At 39.3% G+C, this 21,245-nt stretch overlaps 2 protein-coding genes and 1 pseudogene across 2 annotated transcripts; 1 reads left to right on the forward strand and 2 right to left on the reverse strand.

Annotated features, from left to right (window-relative positions):
* Positions 1-197: 197 nt before the first annotated feature.
* On the reverse strand, positions 198-8,569 carry LOC133731414 (G-type lectin S-receptor-like serine/threonine-protein kinase RKS1). Its single transcript, XM_062158790.1, has 13 exons — positions 8,286-8,569; positions 7,800-8,140; positions 7,464-7,674; positions 7,134-7,371; positions 6,889-7,039; positions 6,529-6,810; positions 2,841-4,089; positions 2,577-2,708; positions 1,999-2,198; positions 1,587-1,797; positions 1,225-1,462; positions 979-1,129; positions 198-889 (listed from the first exon to the last, which is right to left on the reverse strand). Exons 1-13 carry the CDS (start codon positions 8,464-8,466, stop codon positions 581-583), a joined length of 3,894 nt encoding a protein of 1,297 aa, XP_062014774.1. The 5' UTR covers positions 8,467-8,569; the 3' UTR covers positions 198-580.
* A 6,757-nt stretch (positions 8,570-15,326) lies between these two features.
* On the reverse strand, positions 15,327-16,388 carry LOC133731416 (G-type lectin S-receptor-like serine/threonine-protein kinase At4g27290). Its single transcript, XM_062158793.1, has 2 exons — positions 16,374-16,388; positions 15,327-16,220 (listed from the first exon to the last, which is right to left on the reverse strand). Exons 1-2 carry the CDS (start codon positions 16,386-16,388, stop codon positions 15,489-15,491), a joined length of 747 nt encoding a protein of 248 aa, XP_062014777.1. The 3' UTR covers positions 15,327-15,488.
* Positions 16,389-17,148: 760 nt separating this feature from the next.
* Positions 17,149-20,877, forward strand: LOC133729782 (G-type lectin S-receptor-like serine/threonine-protein kinase At1g11410; annotated as a pseudogene).
* Positions 20,878-21,245: the final 368 nt, after the last annotated feature.

Consider the following 21,245-nt stretch of genomic DNA (forward strand, 5'->3'; position numbering starts at 1 on the left):
CAAGATGAAGCTGTGGTAGACAACGATCCAGATTCAGCCAATTTTCTTTATTCCAAATAAATTTTCTTATTTCTCAAATTTAAAAAAAAAAAAATCATAATAAATAGCTTAAGCAGCTAAAAAATTTCACGTAGTCTCTCGATACAAACTTTAATACGTAAGTAAGTCCTCAAATTGGACATCATCACTCATCAAAATTTCAGAAAAATTTGTCCTACGCATGCTTAAAAATTACTGAGATAAAAAAACTAATCTCAAAAGCTTAATCTTAACTCCTTTAATTTTCCTAGGCTTACAGAAATTAACTAATTGTAACTAATTATATGGTCTGTGTCACAAATTTACAGAGTATTACACTAAGAATGCAAGGTAATTTAGAGAGCAAAAATGCAAAAGAAAACAGTCCTCCTAAGTCTCCTTCAGCCTGGATTAGAAACACTTGCACAGTCGAAGAAAACAGAGGAATGCAAAACAAAAAATTCCATCATAAACCACAAAACACTTCCATTTTCTTGACCTACAGCTTTGTTCACCCGAGTCCCATTAAAGAAACATATGCAGCCACTGAGAGACTGAATCTTCATCGTCCTACGACTTTAGTGACTGTCAGATCATTAGCAGAATAAGATCCTCCTGTTATTGATAAGCGGGAACTATTGTGGCAATTGCAAGTGTTTTTGAAGATGAATGCTGGTCTTTGAGGGGATGCAAGAGCTCTTTCACCACTCAACATTAGGACAACTTCGGACATAGTTGGCCTGTCTGTTGTATCTTCTTGCAGGCATAAAAGCCCAATTTGAAGGCATCTCAGGACTTCATCAATGTTATATGACTCCAGTAGGAAATCTACAACGTCTAGGACACACTGTTCTCTCCATAGGTCCCATACCTGCATAGTGCACAGCATCATCTAAAACGAAATTATTAAGTACAAACTAGAGGGTAGATTGTTATCATATATACATGTCTTTTACTTACATGTCCTATCAAATTGAGGGAATGATCGTCCTGATAAGAAGCATTGTTTTTCTTGCCACTTATAATCTCCAACAGTATGACCCCAAAGCTAAACACATCTGATTTTGTTGAAAATTTTCCATATGCTGCATACTCTGGTGACATATAACCACTGCACAGGCGAAAAGTAATGATAAACAATTGAGAGGTGATCATATAACATTTCATTCCATATTCTGAGTGCAAGTGTGATACTTGGTTACTTACTATGTCCCTACAATTTTTTTTGTCTCATCCTGCAGTTGGTCCCCATCAAATATTCTGGCCAAGCCGAAATCTGAAATTTTTGGCTTCATGTCAGCATCAAGCAGGACATTGCTGGGTTTCAGATCCCTGTGGACAATTCTCAACCTTGAGTCTTCGTGGAGATACAAAATTCCACGAGCAACTCCAGTAATTATGCCAAATCGGTTTCTCCAATCCAAGGCCGACCTTTGACTTTGATCTACATCAACATGTACGGTGATAATATACTCTTAGCTAGGAAGTTTCAAATATAACAAGGTCATAAGTTCATAACTGACACAAAATAAACTAAACCAAATGAAATCCCGCCAATAATGACATACCAAAAAGAAAGAAGTCCAAACTTTTGTTTGGCAAGTATTCATAGATTAACAACTTCTCTTCTTCCTCTATACAACAACCTAATAGCTTCACAAGATTCCTGTGTTGAAGTTTTGCAATGAGTGTAACTTCGTTTTTAAATTCTTCAACCCCTTGTATTGAACTCTTGGACAATCTTTTCACAGCAATCTTCTGTTGGTTGGATAACTGGCCCTGAAATAATCATCCAACGCAAAGAATTCACATAATTTTCAGTCATAAAGTTCAATTCCTTTAGCTTACATTTTTTATTTTCAAATTGGAAATTTCCATTTGCAAATTGCGTGGACTTGAATTACTTCAAACAATACAGGTCTAAAGTTGGGAATGCACCCTTTCAAAAAAAAAAAAAAAAAAAAACAGTTGGGAATGCACCTTATAAACAGAGCCAAAACCACCTTCTCCGAGTTTATTAGCCAGAGAGAAGTCATTTGTTGCAGCTATTATTGTGCTGAGATGGAAAAGTTGCAAATCTGGGTGTCTACTAGTTTGCCCTACTTTATTCTCCACCATAGACTCATTGTAAGTACTAAAATGAGAGTATTGTCTCCCCCATGTTCTTCTCAATCTACCGGCTAAATTGACATACAAAAAAAAATTGATAACTTGATAGGAATCAACCAAATCATGGAATATAAAATGTGGTTTCTGTTGAGAATATATACATCCCACATGAGAAAAATGGGAGCGGGCTACCCACGTGTGCATGCCTAACGGCTACACAGGCTCCACGTCACCCAAAAGTTGTCCACGTGTATGGCTTGAAAATTCGCCACACGTGCGGGGGCGTGTTGAGAATATATACATCCACATAGGAAAAATGGGACCGCCTATGGGTTTATAAGGGTTTGGGCCACTCCATCCATTGCCAATTGGTTTTGGATGTGAACCCAGTTTCACCTTTGCAACATAGTAATAACAGAGACAATTCATTGGAGTTGAAACACTAATACCTTCAGTCTTCCTCTTGATAAACCAGCAATAGGCCAACATGATCAGAGAAAGTGCCAGCAGAACAGGTATAATTAGAACAGCAAGCATTCCCCTCCTTCTGAGGAAACCTCTTGATTTTCTGTCATTCTCAGCTGCAAGTGAAAGCAAAAAAGAAAGAGAAAAAAAAAAAAAGGATATCACCATGACAAGGAGTATTTACATGTAAACCAAAAAATTCCAGTAAAGTGGTGCCTAGCTAAATCATAATTTCATTCGAGTGGTACCTGACTCAGTTGCATCTGCTCGAACATAGAAATCTCGTCCCTGCTCTGCCAGTATTAAAGTGTCCACCAATTCCCCATACCATGCCATGCAACCACCACCTCCATCAATTTCTAGACTTGAATATGCGACGCATGAACAATTATTCTGGCATGCCCTCTTGCACTCACTTTCACCCATATTTGTGTCCAGCAAAGCTGATATTGATGCATCTGGAAGCTTCACATGTTCCACCCTCACGAAACTTTTTCCACACTTATTAGGTACTTCTACCTGCTTACTCACACACCCATCTGACCAAATTTTCTCAGACCAATTCTCTGAAGAACTTGGTTGATACCCTGGCAAACAAGAACACTCAGATTGAACATTGTCAAGACTACATCCACTGAAGGCGCCACAATGTCCGTATGGGTCACACCTGAACTTTGGTGCAGCCCACTTTTCCTTCCATTGACCCTCAACATCATTCCATGTTAGGTGCTGAAGTGTGCCATAATAGTTAACCACAAGTCTTGAAATTTCAGAGGATTTATTAGAAGAATCAATCAAATATGTCACATCTTGATTATTGACAAAAGTGTAGTCATATGCATAAGGTGTTGTACTCGGTGATGGGCTCCATGGCCACATAGCAGTTCGAAAATACCTAGTTGAACCATTATACAGAATGAATTGTGGGGAGCCAGTCAGGTTGAGCCTATATGAATAATCTCCAGTTCCAGGGTCATCTTCTGACCTCCAGGATGTTATGAAGCTATCCAGACCTGTTTCACGATTCAACCCAAGTTTCATTCCTGGAATCATAGTATCCGTTGGATAATCAAAGCTTTGCCATAAAAAGTCTTCACTGTTACTCTGGACCAAAATCAAGTTTCCTGTATCTAAAATTTGAGCTGAAGTACTAGTAGTAGTTTGGTCTGACACCTTTGTGGACCAAATAGTTAAGTTTTCCTTATAAGCATAAAGAACCAAGTTTCCATACCTGTTTGTGAGGACACCAGATGAATCATTAATCGGATTGTCCCTGTTTGCCACCCATATCACTGGTTTTTCAGGTATTTTAGCATACCGAATTCCAACATACCGATAACTAGAGTTGCCAGGGCTAAAGAAGCCTAGCTCAAACTTCATTTCTTTAGACACTATGGTCTCACCATCGTTGACATACTGGTTTGGTCCTATGGTGTCTATGGAAATGCAAAAAGGGAAGAGAAGGAACAGAAGAAAAGTATTCAAAAACATTTTCGGCTAACTTCCAAGTCCAAGCTAGACTCTGTATCAGCTGTTTTTCAAGAACAGACACAGACTTATAGGTACTTGGCTATGTCTTTCTATTCTTGGCAGTGGGAAATTGCTTTGAAAGTCTGACAAAATGAAGAATTATACGAAAAATGTGGAGACACTAAAGAGGATGGATCATATAATAAAAGATGGGGTTTAGTATTTTAGAGTACAGAACGATAACCCATCTGATAGAGTTATCTGCATTATACAAACTCGAAAAATTCTCCAACCGCAATAAAATATCAGAATTATTGAAGTAAAAAAATAGTATATGTATAAATGTACATCCAAACCTTTTAGTTTGCATTTTTTCGTCATGTTTTCCACACACGTGTGGAGAGACTATAGAGACCATTTCACACACAAAAAAAGGTGTGTTTAGATGCAGATAACCCTCTGATAGGCCCATCTGCATAACATGTACAAACTTAATAAATTTCTTCAAAGCCACTAGAAAATATCAGAAACATTCAACAAGAAACTGTTAGTCTTTATTCTTTAGTTTACATCATCATGATGATCATCCATCAGAAACATTCAACAAAGAAATTGTTAGTCTTTACTTTACATCATCATCATGATCATCCCCCAGAAACATTCAACAAAGAAATTGTTAATCTTTAATTTACATCATCATGATGATCATCCCCCAATATACAAAGTTACACAAAGTCCAGGGCCAACCAATTATAGAAGAAAGATACGGCCTTTGCTGACTTGGCCTTCCTTCTGTTTCCCATTGATTTTTTTTTTTTTTGAGGGGGTGGTTCCCATTGATTATGTTGTGCTAAGTCAAGGGATTCGTAGTTAAGCCAAAACTTCATCTTTCTGCTCACGTTGGCCTTTCAATAATCATTTCCTCATTATTTGTTCAATACAACAGTGAGTAATCAAAGTCTACATTACAAGACAAAATTACCAGACCTGCCTCACCATAAACAAAACTGTCAACTTCAAATAATATTGATGTGTACACACCAATGCACATAAAAAAAATTTAAACTACATTTGAGTTTTTCATACCTGCAAATCCCCAGAAAATGTTACTGAAAGCTCTGTTTCTCATCCTCCCTTTTCAATCGTGCACTTCGAAAGACACCATAACATGAAACGAAGAACAAGTAAAAGATGGTAACCTTTTAGTGTCCAGAGGCAACGACACTGAATTAGGTTTCTTCAGCCCCAGAAACTCTAGCTACAGCTATTTTGGAACTTGGTATTCCATGTCTAAGATATCTGACCAAACAGTGGTGTGGGTGGCAAACAGAAACAACCCCCTCAATGATACATCAGGTGTGCTCACAATAAACAGGTATGGAAAACTAGTAATTTATGCTCACACATTTCTATATGGTCTGAAAATATGTCTCAATCAGTCATAAACAGAAACACCTTATATGCGTTACTTTTGGACACATGAAACCTAGTTCTGACCCAGGATGGTAAAAGTGAAAGCTTTATTAGATGGCAAAGCAAACTCTTCAGCAACATTTTGGCTAACTTGCCAGTGATTCAGTGGTCATTTGATTCAATTTTATAGAAATAGTAAACCCCTTGAGGTTGGTCTATAAATTATAATCAATTTGGTTAATTAGCTAATCCTTTCGTTTTATTTCAAAGTTGCAAGGAAAGATTGGACTAAAAACTACGTGTTTGTTTAAACATGGACTGAGCTACGTACTTGTATGCTATAAACAGCTTCCTGGTAACTTATTTTTTTCTTTCTGGCTGAATGTTTATAGGAATACTTTAGTGAATCCTATTAATAAGCGGACATTGCAATGCAAAAGATGTGGCAAGATTAAAGAAGACCATATAATAAACATTGTGTTTAGAATGCATAGTCCTCCTGAAAAGAATTATCTGCATTATCTAACTTGAATAATCAAACCTTAATATTAATAAAATAGCAGAACGTACTATTGAAGAAAGAGATAGAAATATACATCGAAGCCTGACTTAGACCAACAGTTTCTCACCCCAACCATCACTTTTCTTTAATAATACTGGATGCACAGGTTCGATACATTATTGAACAAAAAGATCCTCACAATCTTCATATTAACAATTCCTCATATAGGAATTTCATGACAATTAACACATTGTTTTCAGGTCTAGAAGTTTGGTATGTAATCAGAATGACTATGAGTTCCTAATGTATTACATGCATTTCAAATCTTAATGTAATTCAGAGAGCAAAAATGAAAAATAAACATCTTGCCTCAAGAAAGCAGTGTTGTTCTACTAAAGTCTCCTCCAGCCTAGGTGGCAAAGTAATGAAAAAGAAAGAGAAGAAGAACATTCATCATCCAAAGTTTTCTTGATCTGCGCATGTATGTTCACCGTAGTCCCATAAAAGCAGTCTATATGCAGCCACTTAGAGCTGCCTCTCTATCGACCTACTGTTTCAGTCATTGTCAGATAATTAGTAGAATATGATCCTTCTTCTATCAATGGATCAGCATTATTGCATTTGAAGATGAATGCTGGCTGTTGAGGGGATGCAAGAGCTCTTTCACCACTCAACATTAGAACAACTTCTGACATAGCTGGCCTATCCGCTGCATCTTTTTGCAGGCATAAGAGCGCAATTTGAATGCATCTCAGGACTTCATCAATATGATATGACTTTAGTGATGAATCCACAATGTCTAAGGCTCTCTGTTCTGTCCATAGATCCCAAACCTGTGCAGCTCAAAGCATCATCTAAATAAGAAAAAAAATTACAAAATTTTACTATTAGCATAAATTTCTTTTACTTACATGACCTATCAAATTGCGAGAATGATCCTCCTGATAAGAAGCATTGTTTTTCTTGCCACTTACAATCTCCAACAATATGACCCCAAAACTAAATACATCTGACTTTGTTGAAAATTTCCCATACACTGCATACTCCGGTGACATATAACCACTGCACATACCAAAAGGACAAGAAATAAAATAAAAATATGAGAAGTGATTACATGGCATTTGATTCCAAATATGTGTGCAAAAGTGATTCTTACTAGGTTCCAACAACTCTGTTCGTCTCATGTTGTTGTTGATCCCCATTGAATATTCTGGCCATGCCAAAATCTGAAACTTTTGGCTTCATTTCAGCATCTAGAAGAACATTGCTGGTTTTTAGATCCCTATGGATAATTCTCAACCTTGAATCTTGATGAAGATACAATATTCCACGAGCAACTCCAATGACTATGTCAAACCGCTTTCTCCAATCCAAGATGGATCTTCTAGTTTGATCTGTATCAAGATTTTGACTTTCATAACTGACATAAAACAACTGGCAACAAAAAATAAAAATACAAAAAGTAAAAAAATCTGTCCAAATGTACCGAAAAGAAAAGAGTCCAAGCTGTTGTTTGGCAAATACTCGTAGATTAACAACTTCTCTTCTTTCTCTATACAGCATCCTAATAGTTTCACCAGATTCCTGTGTTGAAGTTTTGCGATGAGCATAACTTCAGTTTTGAATTCTTCAATGCCTTGTCTTGAACTCATGGACAATCTTTTCACAGCAATCATATGTTGATTGGATAACTGACCCTGAATCAATAATCCAACGTAAAGTATTTGCGTTATCAATTTTGTTTGGTCATAAAGTTCAATTCCTTAACTCACAATCTTCATTTAGAAACCTTAATTATTGGAATTTTAAATTGGGACTTCACCTTAAAAACAGAGCCAAATCCACCCTCTCCTAGTTTATTAGCCAGAGAGAAGTCTTCTGTTGCAGCTATTATCGTGCTCAGATGGAAAAGTTGCATATCGGGATGGTTTGTTGTGTCCTCTAGCTCATTCTCCTCCATAGACTCGGTGTAATGAGTAAAGTGAGAGTATTGTCTCCACCATGTTCTTATCATGGGAGATGAAACTCTCATACCTGTTCTCTTCCTCTTTTTCATAAGCCACCGATAAGCAAACATGATGAGATACAGTGCCACTAAAATTGGCAGAATTAGGATAGCAAGTGTTCCCTTTCTTCTGAGGAAACCTCTTGATTTTCCGGCAGCTGCAAATGAGAGTGAAAAAGAAAAGAGGAACACCTCACATATTAATCAAGGCATAAAATAATAATAAGCAAACAATGCACTTGAGGGAAAACAAAAGCTCTTGTCACAACTCATGTTTGCTGCCTTAGAATAGGAAACATGTACCTAATTCAGATGAATCCACTCGAACATAGAAGTCACTTCCCTCCTCTGCAAACAATAAAATGTCCATCAATTCACCATACCAGGCCAAGCAACCACCTCCTCCATCAATTTCTAGGCTTGAATACGCAAGGCATGAACAAATATTCCTCAAGCATGCACGTTTGCACACTGCGGCACTCATTTTTGTGTCCAACCAAGCTGATATTGATGCATCTGGAAGCTTCACATTTTGCACCACCTTGAAACCTCCATTCTCACACTTCGACACTTGTGGCTGCTTACTCACACAACCATCTGATCCATCTCCTTGATACCAATCCTCAAAAGACCTTGGTCCATAGCCCGGCAAACATGTACACTTAAGACCTTGAATATTGTCAGGACTACATGTACTGAAGGCACCACACTCTCCATATTGGTCACATGGGTACTTTGGTGCAGCCCATATTTCCTTCCATTGACTCTCAATATCATTCCACGTTAGGCGCTGAAGTGTCCCATGATAGTTCACCACATATCTTGAAAGTTCAGAGGTGTTATGAGCAGAATCTCGATTATGTATGTCTCAACTGTTTAAGTAAAATAGATTCGAGAGAGAATTGTGGAGAGAGATGTGTATATTATTATTGAGAATAGGAGCCCTATATATAGGGATTACAAAGTACTAGTTCTAATGTTACAAGGAATACCAATCCGTGTAGGATTGGGAAATCTAGAACCTTCTCTCCTATTGCTACTCCTAGTTTGATAAGGCACACTAAATCGATATTCCTTCAACACTCCCCCTTGTGCCGCTTCAAACTTGGTGGTGACGCTTCATCCGTTGTCTCGTTAAAAACCTTGCCAGGTAACAAAAACCCTGTGGGATAAAAATAACCATGGTCGAAGGACAAAAAGAGCACAACACGTCATTCACTCTTCGAGATCGAACATGTAGACATCATAACTCCCCCTGATGTCGATATCTCCCCCTGATTGCTACAATCGTGGGAGTTCGGATAACTTTCTCAATCCGATACTCTTCACATGTTTCTCGAAGGTGGATTTAGGTAACGACTTAGTGAATAAGTCCGCTACATTATCCTCTGATCGGATTTGATTCACTTCAATCTTTAGAAGTGATTGTTGTTGCTGATTATAAAAGAACTTAGGCCATATATGCTTGGTGTTGTCGCCTTTGATGAAACCTAACTTCATTTGTTCAATACAAACTGCATTATCCTCATAAATGCATGTAGGTTCATCTGTGGTAGACTTCAAACCACAACTTCCTTGAATATGTCGAATCACAGACCTTAGCCATATACATTCACGAACGGCTTCATGTAGAGCAATAATCTCTGCATGATTCGAGGAAGTAGCAACAAGGGTCTGTTTCGTAGACCTCCAAGATATCGCAGTGCTTCCCATGGTAAAGACATAACCAGTTTGGGAGCGACCTTTGTGAGGGTCAGAGAGGTACCCTGCATCGGCAAATCCCATCAAAACATCATTGTCGTTTTGATGGAGGGGAGTAGGGTGGGGCCGGCCACCATGGATGGCGGCAGCGCTGGCGGTGGCAACATGGCCGGCGGCTACTTCTTGAACGGTGGCTTTTTGCCTATTTCCGTTTTTCTCTCTGTAGGGATAGAATAGGCCCATATCAATCGTACCTCCTAGGTATCGAAAGATTGTCTTTACACCAATCCAATGGCGGCGTGTTGGCGCAGAGCTATGTCGAGCTAACAAGTTCACTGCAAAAGGGATGTCTGGTCTTGTGCATTGAGCTAAGTACAATAATGCGCCTATTGCACTTAAATAGGGCACTTCGGCCTCTAATGGTTCTTCGTCCTCATCCTTTGGACGAAACGGATCTTTTCCAGGCTCAAGACTACGACCAATCATGGGAGTACTCACAGGCTTTGCTTTATCTTCATTAAAGCGCCTTAGAATTTTCTGAGTATATGCAGACTGATGGATCAAAATCCCATCACTACGGTGCTCGAGTTCTAAACCGAGACAAAACCGTGTTTTCCCAAGATCTTTCATCTCAAATTCGGATTTCAAGTAATTAGCAGTTTCCTTCAACTCATCTAGAGTTCCAATTAGGTTCATGTCATCGACATAAACTGCTACGATTGCAAATCCGGAACCTATTCTTTTAATGAACACGCATGGGCATATTTCATTGTTAATATATCCTTTCCCAATCAAGTAGTCACTTAGACGGTTATACCACATCCGTCCGGATTGTTTTAATCCATATAGTGAGCGTTTTAATCTTATTGAAAACGCGCTCCGTGGTTTAGAGCCACTTGATTTGGGTAATTGAAGTCCATCTGGAACCTTCATATATATCTCTGAATCTAGATCCCCATAAAGATATGCTGTAACCACATCCATAAGCTGCATGTCAAGTTTTTCGGAAACTACCAAACTGACAAGGTAGCGGAACGTTATAACGTCCATTACGGGAGAATATGTCTCCTCGTAGTCGATTCCAGGGCGTTGTGAGAAACCTTGCTCCACAAGGCGGGCTTTATATCTTACCACCTCATTTTTCTCATTACGCTTTCTAACAAAGACCCATTTATAGCCAACAGGCTTTACACTTGGGGGTGTCTGCAGGCCCAAATACCTGTCTCTTTGTTAGTGAATCCAATTCAACCTGGATCGCATCTTTCCATTTAGGCCAATCTGCTCTTCGTTGACATTCTTCAACAGAGCGAGGTTCGATATCATCATATTCTATAATTCCTTTTGCAATATGATATGCAAATGCATCATCAATCGCCATAGAATTTCTATCCATCATCTCATGTACACTAGTGTAATTTATGGAGATCTCTCTATTCTCTAGAGTTGGTTCTGACATTGGAGCGTCCCCCAATGATGTCTCTTGGACATAACCATAATCCGGAATATTCTCATGAGATGGATTATTCACATCGATGATTAATGGATTATTTTGTGCCAAACTCGCTTTCTTTCTTGGGCGAGAATCCATCGAACCTATGGGCCTCCCGCGCTTCCTGGCAGGAGCCATGGGCCTAGCCAAAACGTCACCATCACTGTGAGAGGGGACGTTGGCGCCATGCTCATATCCTCTTGAGTTGGCGTCATGTCCTCTAGTTTTAGGGACATCAATCCTTGCAGGCACGTTTGCAGCAGGTATGTGTGATCTCGTCACTTTAGCGATATCAGAAAACGCATCAGGCATCGATTCTGCTACGTTCTGAAGATCGAGAATTCTCCGCACTTCAATTTCGGACTGTGCGGTTCGGGGATCAAGATGAGACAGAGTGGGGACAGACCACGACAATTCCTGTCGTTCCTGTTGAACATTGATGTTCTTATCTCCCCCTAACGACGGGAAGACTGTCTCATCGAAGTGACAATCCGCAAATCTAGCGGTAAAGAGATCGCCTGTCAAGGGTTCTATGTAGCGGATAATCGTTGGAGAATCATATCCAACATAAATGCCTAATCGTCTTTGAGGACCCATTTTGGTGCGCTGTGGTGGCGCAATTGGCACATAAACTGCACACCCAAATATGCGTAAGTGTGAGACATTAGGCTCATACCCAGTCACCATCTGGGACGCAGAAAAGGGTTGAGTGGCAGTGGGCCTCATACGAATAAGCACAGCTGCATGCAATATTGCATAGCCCCAAGCAGAAATAGGGAGATTGGTGCGCATTACCAATGCCCTAGTGACCATTTGTAGTCGTTTAATGGCGGCTTCTGCGAGACCATTTTGGGTGTGAACATGAGGAACAGGATGTTCAACATCAATCCCAATGGACATGCAATAATCATCAAAAGTCTTTGATGTAAACTCTCCAGCATTGTCTAATCTTATAGACTTAATAGGATGATCAGGGTGGTGAGCCCTTAACTTAATTATTTGTGCTAGGAGTTTAGCAAATGCAGCGTTCCTTGTGGACAATAGCATGACATGTGACCAGCGTGTCGATGCATCAACCAATACCATAAAATATCGAAATGGTCCGCATGATGGTTGAATAGGTCCACAAATATCACCTTGGATTCTTTGTAAGAATGGTATATTTTCTTTGGTGTCCTTTGCATAGGATGGTCTCGATCCTAACTTTGCTAAAGAGCAGGCTTTGCATAACGAATGATGGGCTTTAGAAACAACCAATGAGGATTTTGGTTGAGCCACAAAATCACAAGTGACTTTAGAAGTAAAAGTTGGAGACAAAGGAGCCTTGGTGGCGTCAATGCCACCCTGAGGCCGCAGGGGGAAGGCGGCGCCGGCCAAGGATGGCCGGATTTGGGGGTGAACGGCGCCGTGAGGCGCAAGGGCTCCTTCGGTGTCCAAAAACCGAGTTTTACTTCTTTTCGTTCTGAAAAGGGATGTCCGTGTGAAGTCTTTAATATACGGATCATCATGTCACGACCTGGGTGTCCCAAATGGTCGTGCCAAAGCCTATATGTGTCGGAATCCCATAAATCATCTCTCATGACATGGTTGGATTCAATGACTCGAATAGTGGTTGCATACAACCCACTAGAGCGACACATAAGTTTCTCTAAGACTCGTTTATGTCTGTAGTCATTAGAGGTGATGCAAAGGAACTCTTGTCCATTCTCACAATGTGTTTCCACATGAAAATCATTGGCACTTACATCTTGTAAGTAATAAAGTTCGAAAAATATGTCCATGACATGAGATAAAATCAATCGATACTTTATTAATAATAGCCAATGATTACATCAAAGTTTCTTGACCAAAATCTAATCCACCATAAAAATCAAACCGTAGACAAATCGTAGTCACTCAATCCGTTCGGTAATTTCAATTTGGTTGTGACCAGGTAAGGTAAGGTGAGATTTTGGTGGAGCGTTGCTCACTTTTAAAACCGTTCTCTCAGATCAAACCTTGCCTAGACATCACAATTACTCTTGAGTACGCCTAGAGGGAAAGAGTTAATACAATAAGTCATTTTATTGATTTAAGGCATAATTGCCATTACATAATTCTTGGAAATATAAAAATCTGCGGCATTTTGTCTTCATCGCCAGATTTAAAGTCTTTGTGAACGCAATGTCTTGATCACCATGATGCGACTACCTTTATAGGTACATTGCAAATTCAGGTCTATTGATCAGACGTTCCATATCAGAAATAGACACCATAAAGAGGATTCTCCCTTGATTGAGGCACATTGGCGCAATATGCATAGTCCCTAGGACTGGTGGCGTTGGAAAGTGATGCCCATGGCCAAAGTTGGCTCCATGGTTTCCAACCCTATTTCCCTCAAAATCACGCCTCCTACGGTCGTGAGATTGTCGCCTTGAGCGATTACCTTCTTGAGCATTTCGATCGTATGGATCATGACGTCTATGGCGACTTTCTCTAGCCATAGGACGATGCTCTTGATAGCTATCTTGAAGCCTATCAAATCTTTTTTTTTTCACAAGTTCATTGCCATGTCTTTCAGTAGTGGCCATAGCTTCAATAAGCTGTTGAAAACTTGTGATCCGTCTTGCATTTACATGAGTCCAGAGTAAGTCAGAGGACCTCATAGCATAGACGGGGAAGGTATTGAGGGTTTTCTCAATCAATTGGTCTTCTGTGATTGTTTTTCCACAGAGACGCATCATTGCTCTGATGCTGAGAGCTTCCGAATAAAATTGCATGACAGTGTTAAATTCAGAGAAGCGAAGATCTTTCCATTCTGCTTCTGTATTCGGAAGTATGGAGTCACGAACATTGCCATATCGTTCGCGAAGCGCATGCCAAAGCTTTATGGCGCTATCCTCATTTATGAACTCAAACTGTAGGTCACTATCCATGTGACGTTTCATGAAGGCAAGTGCCTTGGAATTATCTTTCTCAGTTTGAGGGTCTGGAGCTGTTTCTATAGGACAAAGCTCTTGGATTGTATGTAATAAATCACGGGCAATAAGGTGGATCTCGACATCAGTGACCCAAATTAAGTACCTTTTGCCTGCATAATCCAATGGAACAAAATCGAGTTTGTTCATGTTTGACATCCTGAAAGATGAAACAAGAACAAGTTAGTTTCGGAGTCAATGCTTCCACGAAAACTAATATAAATAAGATTTCCGAGCTATGCTACCAAGAAATCGATTTCCAAGAATAATTGGATTAGACCGAAACAATGATGTTTGAATGGTCAAAATAGATGCTCACGAACGCTTTTAGTCCGTAGCATACGAACGCTCTTAGTTCGTTAAATCGATGCTTACGGACGCTCTTAGTCCGAAGTCTTACGAACGCTCTTAGTTCGTTAATTGCGTGAATCCCCACGATTCCGCTTTTCAAGAGAACCCACGTTATAAGAAATGTGGGATGTAGAAGAAGGGAGGTTTTCAAGTCCCCGAGAAAAGAAGAAATATTTGAATTATAGGAACTTCAAAACTTACTCTTGAATACTTACTTGTATTTGGATCACGCGCGTGTCGATGCAGGCGTGATGGAGCGAAGCAATCCGAGTAGAGGCATGCAGCGAATGTTTATAAGGTCAAGCTTGTTGAAATTCGGAGCAAATTCTCTTCTGAACAGTTTTCACTTTGATTGTTGTACTGGTCTCAAAATAACTCCGATAAGGCTGAAATTCGGAGGTCAGATGGAAGAGACAGAGATGAACAACTTTGATGAAGAAAAGATTTTGATCCGAGGTTCCGAACTAGATGTTTCGGAGCCTGCAAACAGACAGACGTGCACAGGAAAGGGGAAAGGTGCAGTCGGTGTGCGTTGGTGCTGCAGGGGCAGTAGGGATGCGTGCGCAGGGGCGCGTAGGTGCTGCAAGGACAGCAGATGTGCGGCAGAGCTGCAGGAGCAGCAGTGCAGCGATGCGGGGCTGCAGACGCACGGGTGCGTAGGTGGGCAGCACGGAGCGCAGGGGCGCGTAGCGCTGGGCGCTCAAGGAGCAGGCTGCAGCGAAGGTTTGGCTAGCTCGGGCTAGGGGCTGCTGGGGCAGTAGGCACGCAGGTAGGCAGAATAGTTGGTTTCGATTTTTGTGGCTAGAGTCATGCTGATAACGTGTTTAAGTAAAATAGATTCGAGAGAGAATTGTGGAGAGAGATGTGTATATTATTATTGAGAATAGGAGCCCTATATATAGGGATTACAAAGTACTAGTTCTAATGTTACAAGGAATACCAATCCGTGTAGGATTGGGAAATCTAGAACATTCTCTCCTATTGCTACTCCTAGTTTGATAAGGCACACTAAATCGATATTCCTTCAACATCAACTTGATTATTGACAAAAATGAAAGGATTTGAGTGACTTGTGGAGACTGATATATTTCGCCATGGCCATGAACCACTTCGCCAATACCGAGTTGAACCATTGTACAAAAAGAATTCTGGAGAGCCAGTAGTGTTTAGCCTATATGAAAAGTCCCCAGTTCCTGGGTCATCTTGTGACTTCCAGGATGTTAAGAAGCTGTTCAGCTGGACCTCCCGATTTAACCCAAGTTTCATTCCTGGAAGCATAGTATCTGTAGGATAATCAAAGCTTTGCCATAATACATCTTCTCTATTTTCACCTTGGACCAAAACCAAGTTTCCTGTATCCAAAAGCTGAACTGAAGTACTACTACTATTGGTTTTGCCTGATATCTTTGTTGACCATATTACCAAGTTCTCCTTATTGTCAGCAAAAAGTACCAGGCTTCCATTCCTGTTTATTTTGAGTACACCAGAAGAATCAGTAATTGGCTTCTCTCTGTTTGCCACCCATACCACTGGTTTTTGAGGTACTTTAGCGTACCAAATTCCAACATACCGGTAACTAGAGTTTCCTGGGCTGAAGAAGCCTAACTCAAACTTTATTTCTTTAGATACTATGGTGTCCCCATCCTTGACATACTGGTTTGGTCCTATGGTGCCTAAGGATCTGCAAAATGGGAAGAGAAGGAACAAAAGCAAAGTACTCGGCAACAGTTGATCTAGACTCTGTATCAATTGTCTTTCACTTAAATTTATGAGATGTTAAACATGTGATCAAGTTGGTTTATAAACTATAAACAATGTCATTAGTCCTTTCATTTCATTTCAGGCTTGCTAGCAAAATTGGACCAAGAATAGAATATTTCTTTGTGCAAGGACCTGAACTTTCTGCATACTGACCACTATTCTTCCTGGTATATGTTTATCTTAAATGTTTATGAATTGTTTTGGCATTGATAACTACTTAACCAGTTGAAAACTCAGCTGTCTATGTACCAAATGATAGACAGCCTACTCCATCTCCACATACACACACAGACGGAAAGGTACTTGACAATGAAGATGAACCAAATAATCTTGTGAGTTGTGAACTGCTTTCTGAAGTTTGACACAATGAAGAATTAAAAATTGCGGTGCAAAAAATGTGGAGAGACTAAAGAGAACCATTTCATAAAAATAAACTGGTTGTAGAGTCCAGATAACCTCCTGACAGGGTCCTCTGCATCACACAACCTTAAAAAAAAATCTTCAAAACCACAATAAAATATCAGAATCATTGAAGAAAGAATTCGTTAATCTTTAGTTTACATAATCACCCCCCAGAGAAGTAAATTTCTGAGTAAGTTACTCAAAGTCTAAGGCCAACCAAAGACGAAAGCTAGATTGGACTTTTGCGTAGCTATATAGCCCCTTCCTTCCAGATGAAGACTACAAGTCTACAATGTTCTGATAAGTCTAAAGAGTTAGTATACGTTAAACTAAAACTTTATCTTTCTGCTCAAGTTGGTCTTTCAGTAATCATTTCTTTGTCAAATTTTCAACACAAATATCCTTGATTAATCAAAGTCTATATTGGAAGAAAAAAAAACTACCAGACGCCCTTAAGACTAAATTACAACCATAAACAAAACTGTCAACCAGTTCAAACAATATCGATGTGTACACACCAATCCACATAAAAGAACTTGGACTGAAATTTAAACTACATTTGAGTTTTTCATACCTGCAAATCTCCAGAAAATGTTACTGAAAGCTCTGCTTCTCATCCTCCTTTTCCAACTGTCCACTTCCAAGGACACCATAACATGGAACGAAGAGCAAGTAAAAGATGGTGACCTTTTAGTGTCCAAAGGAAACAACTTCGAATTGGGTTTCTTCAGCCCCAGAAACTCTAGCTACCGCTATGTTGGAATTTGGTATTCCATGTCTCAGATATCTGACCAAACAGTGGTGTGGGTGGCAAACAGAAACAACCCCATCAATGATACATCAGGTGTTCTCACAATAAACAGGTATGGAAAACTAGTCATTTATGCTCACAATATGGAGAATATTCCTATATGGTCTGCAAATATGTCTCAGTCAGTCATAAACACAAACCCCTTATCTGCACAACTTTTAGATACAGGAAACCTAGTTCTGACCCAGGATGGTGAAAGTGAAAGCTTTATTATGTGGCAGAGTTTTGATTATCCTACAGATACTCTAATCCCTGGTATGAAACTTGGGGTGAGTTGGAAAACTGGTTTAGAGTGGTTTTTAACATCATGGAAGTCACAAGATGACCCTGGAACTGGGGACTATAGCCATAGGCTTTATTGGAACCAGACGGCTATGCTACAATATTTTCTGTTCAAGGGTTTAACTACTAGGGTTTGGAGAGGTGATCCTGGGCCTTGGCGCAGTTTTGTTAGTAATAATGATGAAACGTATTACCTACAATCTAGTGATAACTCCACTATAAAATTTAGAATGGTTGTGAATGATTCTGGGTTATTGCAGCATTTGACATGGAATGATGGTGACCATCAATGGAAGGAACTATGGGCTGCACCGAAATACCGTTGTGACTTGTATGGACAATGTGGTGCCTATAGTGAATGTAACCCTGACATAATTAATATGTTTGAGTGTGAGTGTTTACCAGGGTATGAACCTAAATCTATAAATGACTGGAATCAGAATGATGGGTCAGAGGGGTGTCTGAGTAAGCGAGTTGGAGTGTCAAAGTGTGGAGTTAGAGATGGGTTTTTAGAGGTGGCAAGGGTGAAAGCTCCAGACACATCGACAGTAGTAGCACGACTGGATACTGGTATGAGTGCCAAAGAGTGAAAGCAGGAATGTTTGAGAAATTGTTCTTGCACAGCATGTATGAGCATCAATAATAAAGGGCGCATTGATTGCTTGACATGGTATGGTGAGCTGTTGGATATTGTGAAGCACACGGATGGAGGACAAGTTCTATATGTTCGTGTGGATGAAATTGAGTTAGGTAATATACTTTGCTTGCAAATGAAGCAAATTCTTTCGGAAAATTATGTATTTCACTTTGTTTTTTGGGTTGATGATAATGTCATTTCTAATCCAGCAAACATGATTGTGCATGAGGAACTTCATCTGTACAACTGTTGTGAGTGTTTAGAAGAGTTAAAAGTAATTTGAAGATTCTGAATTTATTAGTAATTTGAGTAGGTCTAGTGATTTTTTTACCCCTTAAATAATGTCAGTTTTCTATTTACAGAACAGAAGAAACTATGAAAGTTACTATAATGGTTTACTTATCCATGTAAGTTCTCTTTATCATTGTTTTCTAATACCTTCTTGTATTCATCCGTAGCTATGTATTCCAGAAAATCAGAAGGTTTTTTGGAAAGGAGGGGCATGCTGGCTATTCCAATATTGTCTGGTCTGCTGGTGCTGGTACTAATCCCTGTGTTTGGCTGTTGGTGGCTTAAGAAAAGAAGGAAAACAAAAGGTATAGAATTTTTTGTCTTTTCTAGTTCAGGCAAAGTGGAAGTATGTATAATATTCCATGATCAAGAAACAAATGAATTTCGACTTTTGGTCTACTAAATACCAACACAGTGAAGGATGGCATTGGTGATAACGCTGGTGCAGTCTATAAAACAAGATCCATATCCCTCATGCACAAGCATTTTGAACTTGTTTTTCTAATGGGGTTAGTATAGTGTGGAGAAAATGATTCCAACAATTTTCTGTTTGTGTTGATGAAGACTTTGCAGTGGCGGATGAACTTGGAAAAGCTAGGAAACACCCTGATCTGCAATTTTTCTCTCTGAGCACAATAATTGTAGCCACAGGCAACTTCCATTCTGGAAATAAACTCGGGGAAGGTGGTTTTGGATCTGTTTATAAGGCAAGTCCCAAATTAGATGTCCTCAAAATTTGATCATTTGTAGCATTTCTGTTTAAATAGTAAGAAAGTACTTATGTTTTATTTCTTTGAGGATTTGATTGCTTCCTTCACTTTTATCTTCAAATAGTAGCAATTGCATTGCTACTTTGAGTACTTTCATTATGTGAAACTTACTGCCTAATCACAATTTCAGGGCCAGTTACCAAATGGACAGGAGATTGCTGTGAAAAGATTGTCCAAAACTTCAGGGCAAGGGATTGAAGAATTCAAAAATGAAGTTGTGCTTATAGAAAGACTTCAACACAGGAACCTTGTGAAACTTTTGGGTTGTTGCATAGCGGGAGAAGAAAAGATGTTGGTCCTTGAATACTTGTCGAACAAAAGCTTGGACTTCTTTCTTTTTGGTACATCCAGAGGAAAGATCAATTGTTTATGCCATTTCTAACATAACAGAAGTATATATACCGTCCAGCATTTATTTATATAAAATCCAAATATTTGATGCAGATGACACAAGAAGGTCCTCTTTGGATTGGAAAAAGCGCTTTGAAATCATCAATGGGATTGCTCGTGGGATTCTTTATCTTCACCAGGACTCGAGAGTTAGAATTATCCATAGGGATCTAAAAACCAGCAATATTCTTCTAGATGCTGAGATGAACCCAAAAATTTCAGATTTTGGCATGGCAAGAATATTTTATGGGACCAATTGCAGGATAAGACAGCCAGAGTTGTTGGAACATAGTGAGAATCTCACATGTAGAGTTGCAGACAAACATGCATTCAAAAGAATTGGTATCACCATTCAATGTTTATTTTACTATTCTTGGCTCTAATGTGAATTTATGTTGTTATATGCAGTGGGTATATGTCACCAGAGTATGCAGTTTTTGGTAGATATTCAACAAAATCGGATGTCTTTAGCTTCGGGATCATAATATTGGAGATCATAAGCGGCAAGAAAAACTCTGGTTCTTATTGGGAGGATCATTCCATGAACTTGATAGGAAATGTAAGCAACACAAGTTTTGCTGGCTTTATTACTTGCCTATTCATCCCTTTAGTTAATTGATTCTTTGAACTATAGGTTTGGCAGATGTGGGGTGAAGACAGAGCTTTAGAAATTATGGATTCATCACTAGAGTTATATCAACCAGATGAAGTCTTGAGATGCATTCAAGTTGGGCTCTTATGTGTGCAAGAAGATTCAAAGGACCGGCCTACCATGTCAGCTGCTGTTTTCATGTTGAGTGGTGAAGCATCTCTTTCAACTCCTAAGCAGCCTGCATTTGTTTTTAGGAAAAGTGCATGCAGTAATATTCCATCCCTTACAATTGGATTATGTTCAATAAACGACTTAACAATAACCAATGTGGATGTTCGATGATTAAAATGCCACTCTTTCAATATACTATAGACATGGCATGACTATTTTATCAAATGTAATTTGATTAGTCATAAGTGATAAGTTATATATAACATATTCAATGTCTTTGAATAGCTAGCCTTTTTTTCATTTTTATTTTTTTTTATTTCCGTATCATAGAATAAAATAGAAGGGGAAGGGATACATTTTTTGTCAACGAGATATTTATTGCTAACCCAGAGAAAGGCTGCTTGGGGGTTGGTTAATTCGCCCGGCGACGTTTTCAATTGTTACAATTAGCTCAATGCCGGAATTTGCAAATGCTCTGCTAGTATTTGAGGATTTGTGTCATAAATTCATGTTTTTTGTGATTTTATTGGAGCTTAATAGGTTCAGAACTTGCTGTGGCGTTAGCAACTTGTCGCCAAGTTTTTTTTTTTTTGATGGCCAACTTGTCGCCAAGTTGGCCATAGTTGATACCAATTGACGTAACTCCTTGTAGGAAACA

This window comes from Rosa rugosa, chromosome 2 (assembly GCF_958449725.1).
Source record: "Rosa rugosa chromosome 2, drRosRugo1.1, whole genome shotgun sequence".
Lineage (NCBI taxonomy): Eukaryota > Viridiplantae > Streptophyta > Magnoliopsida > Rosales > Rosaceae > Rosa > Rosa rugosa.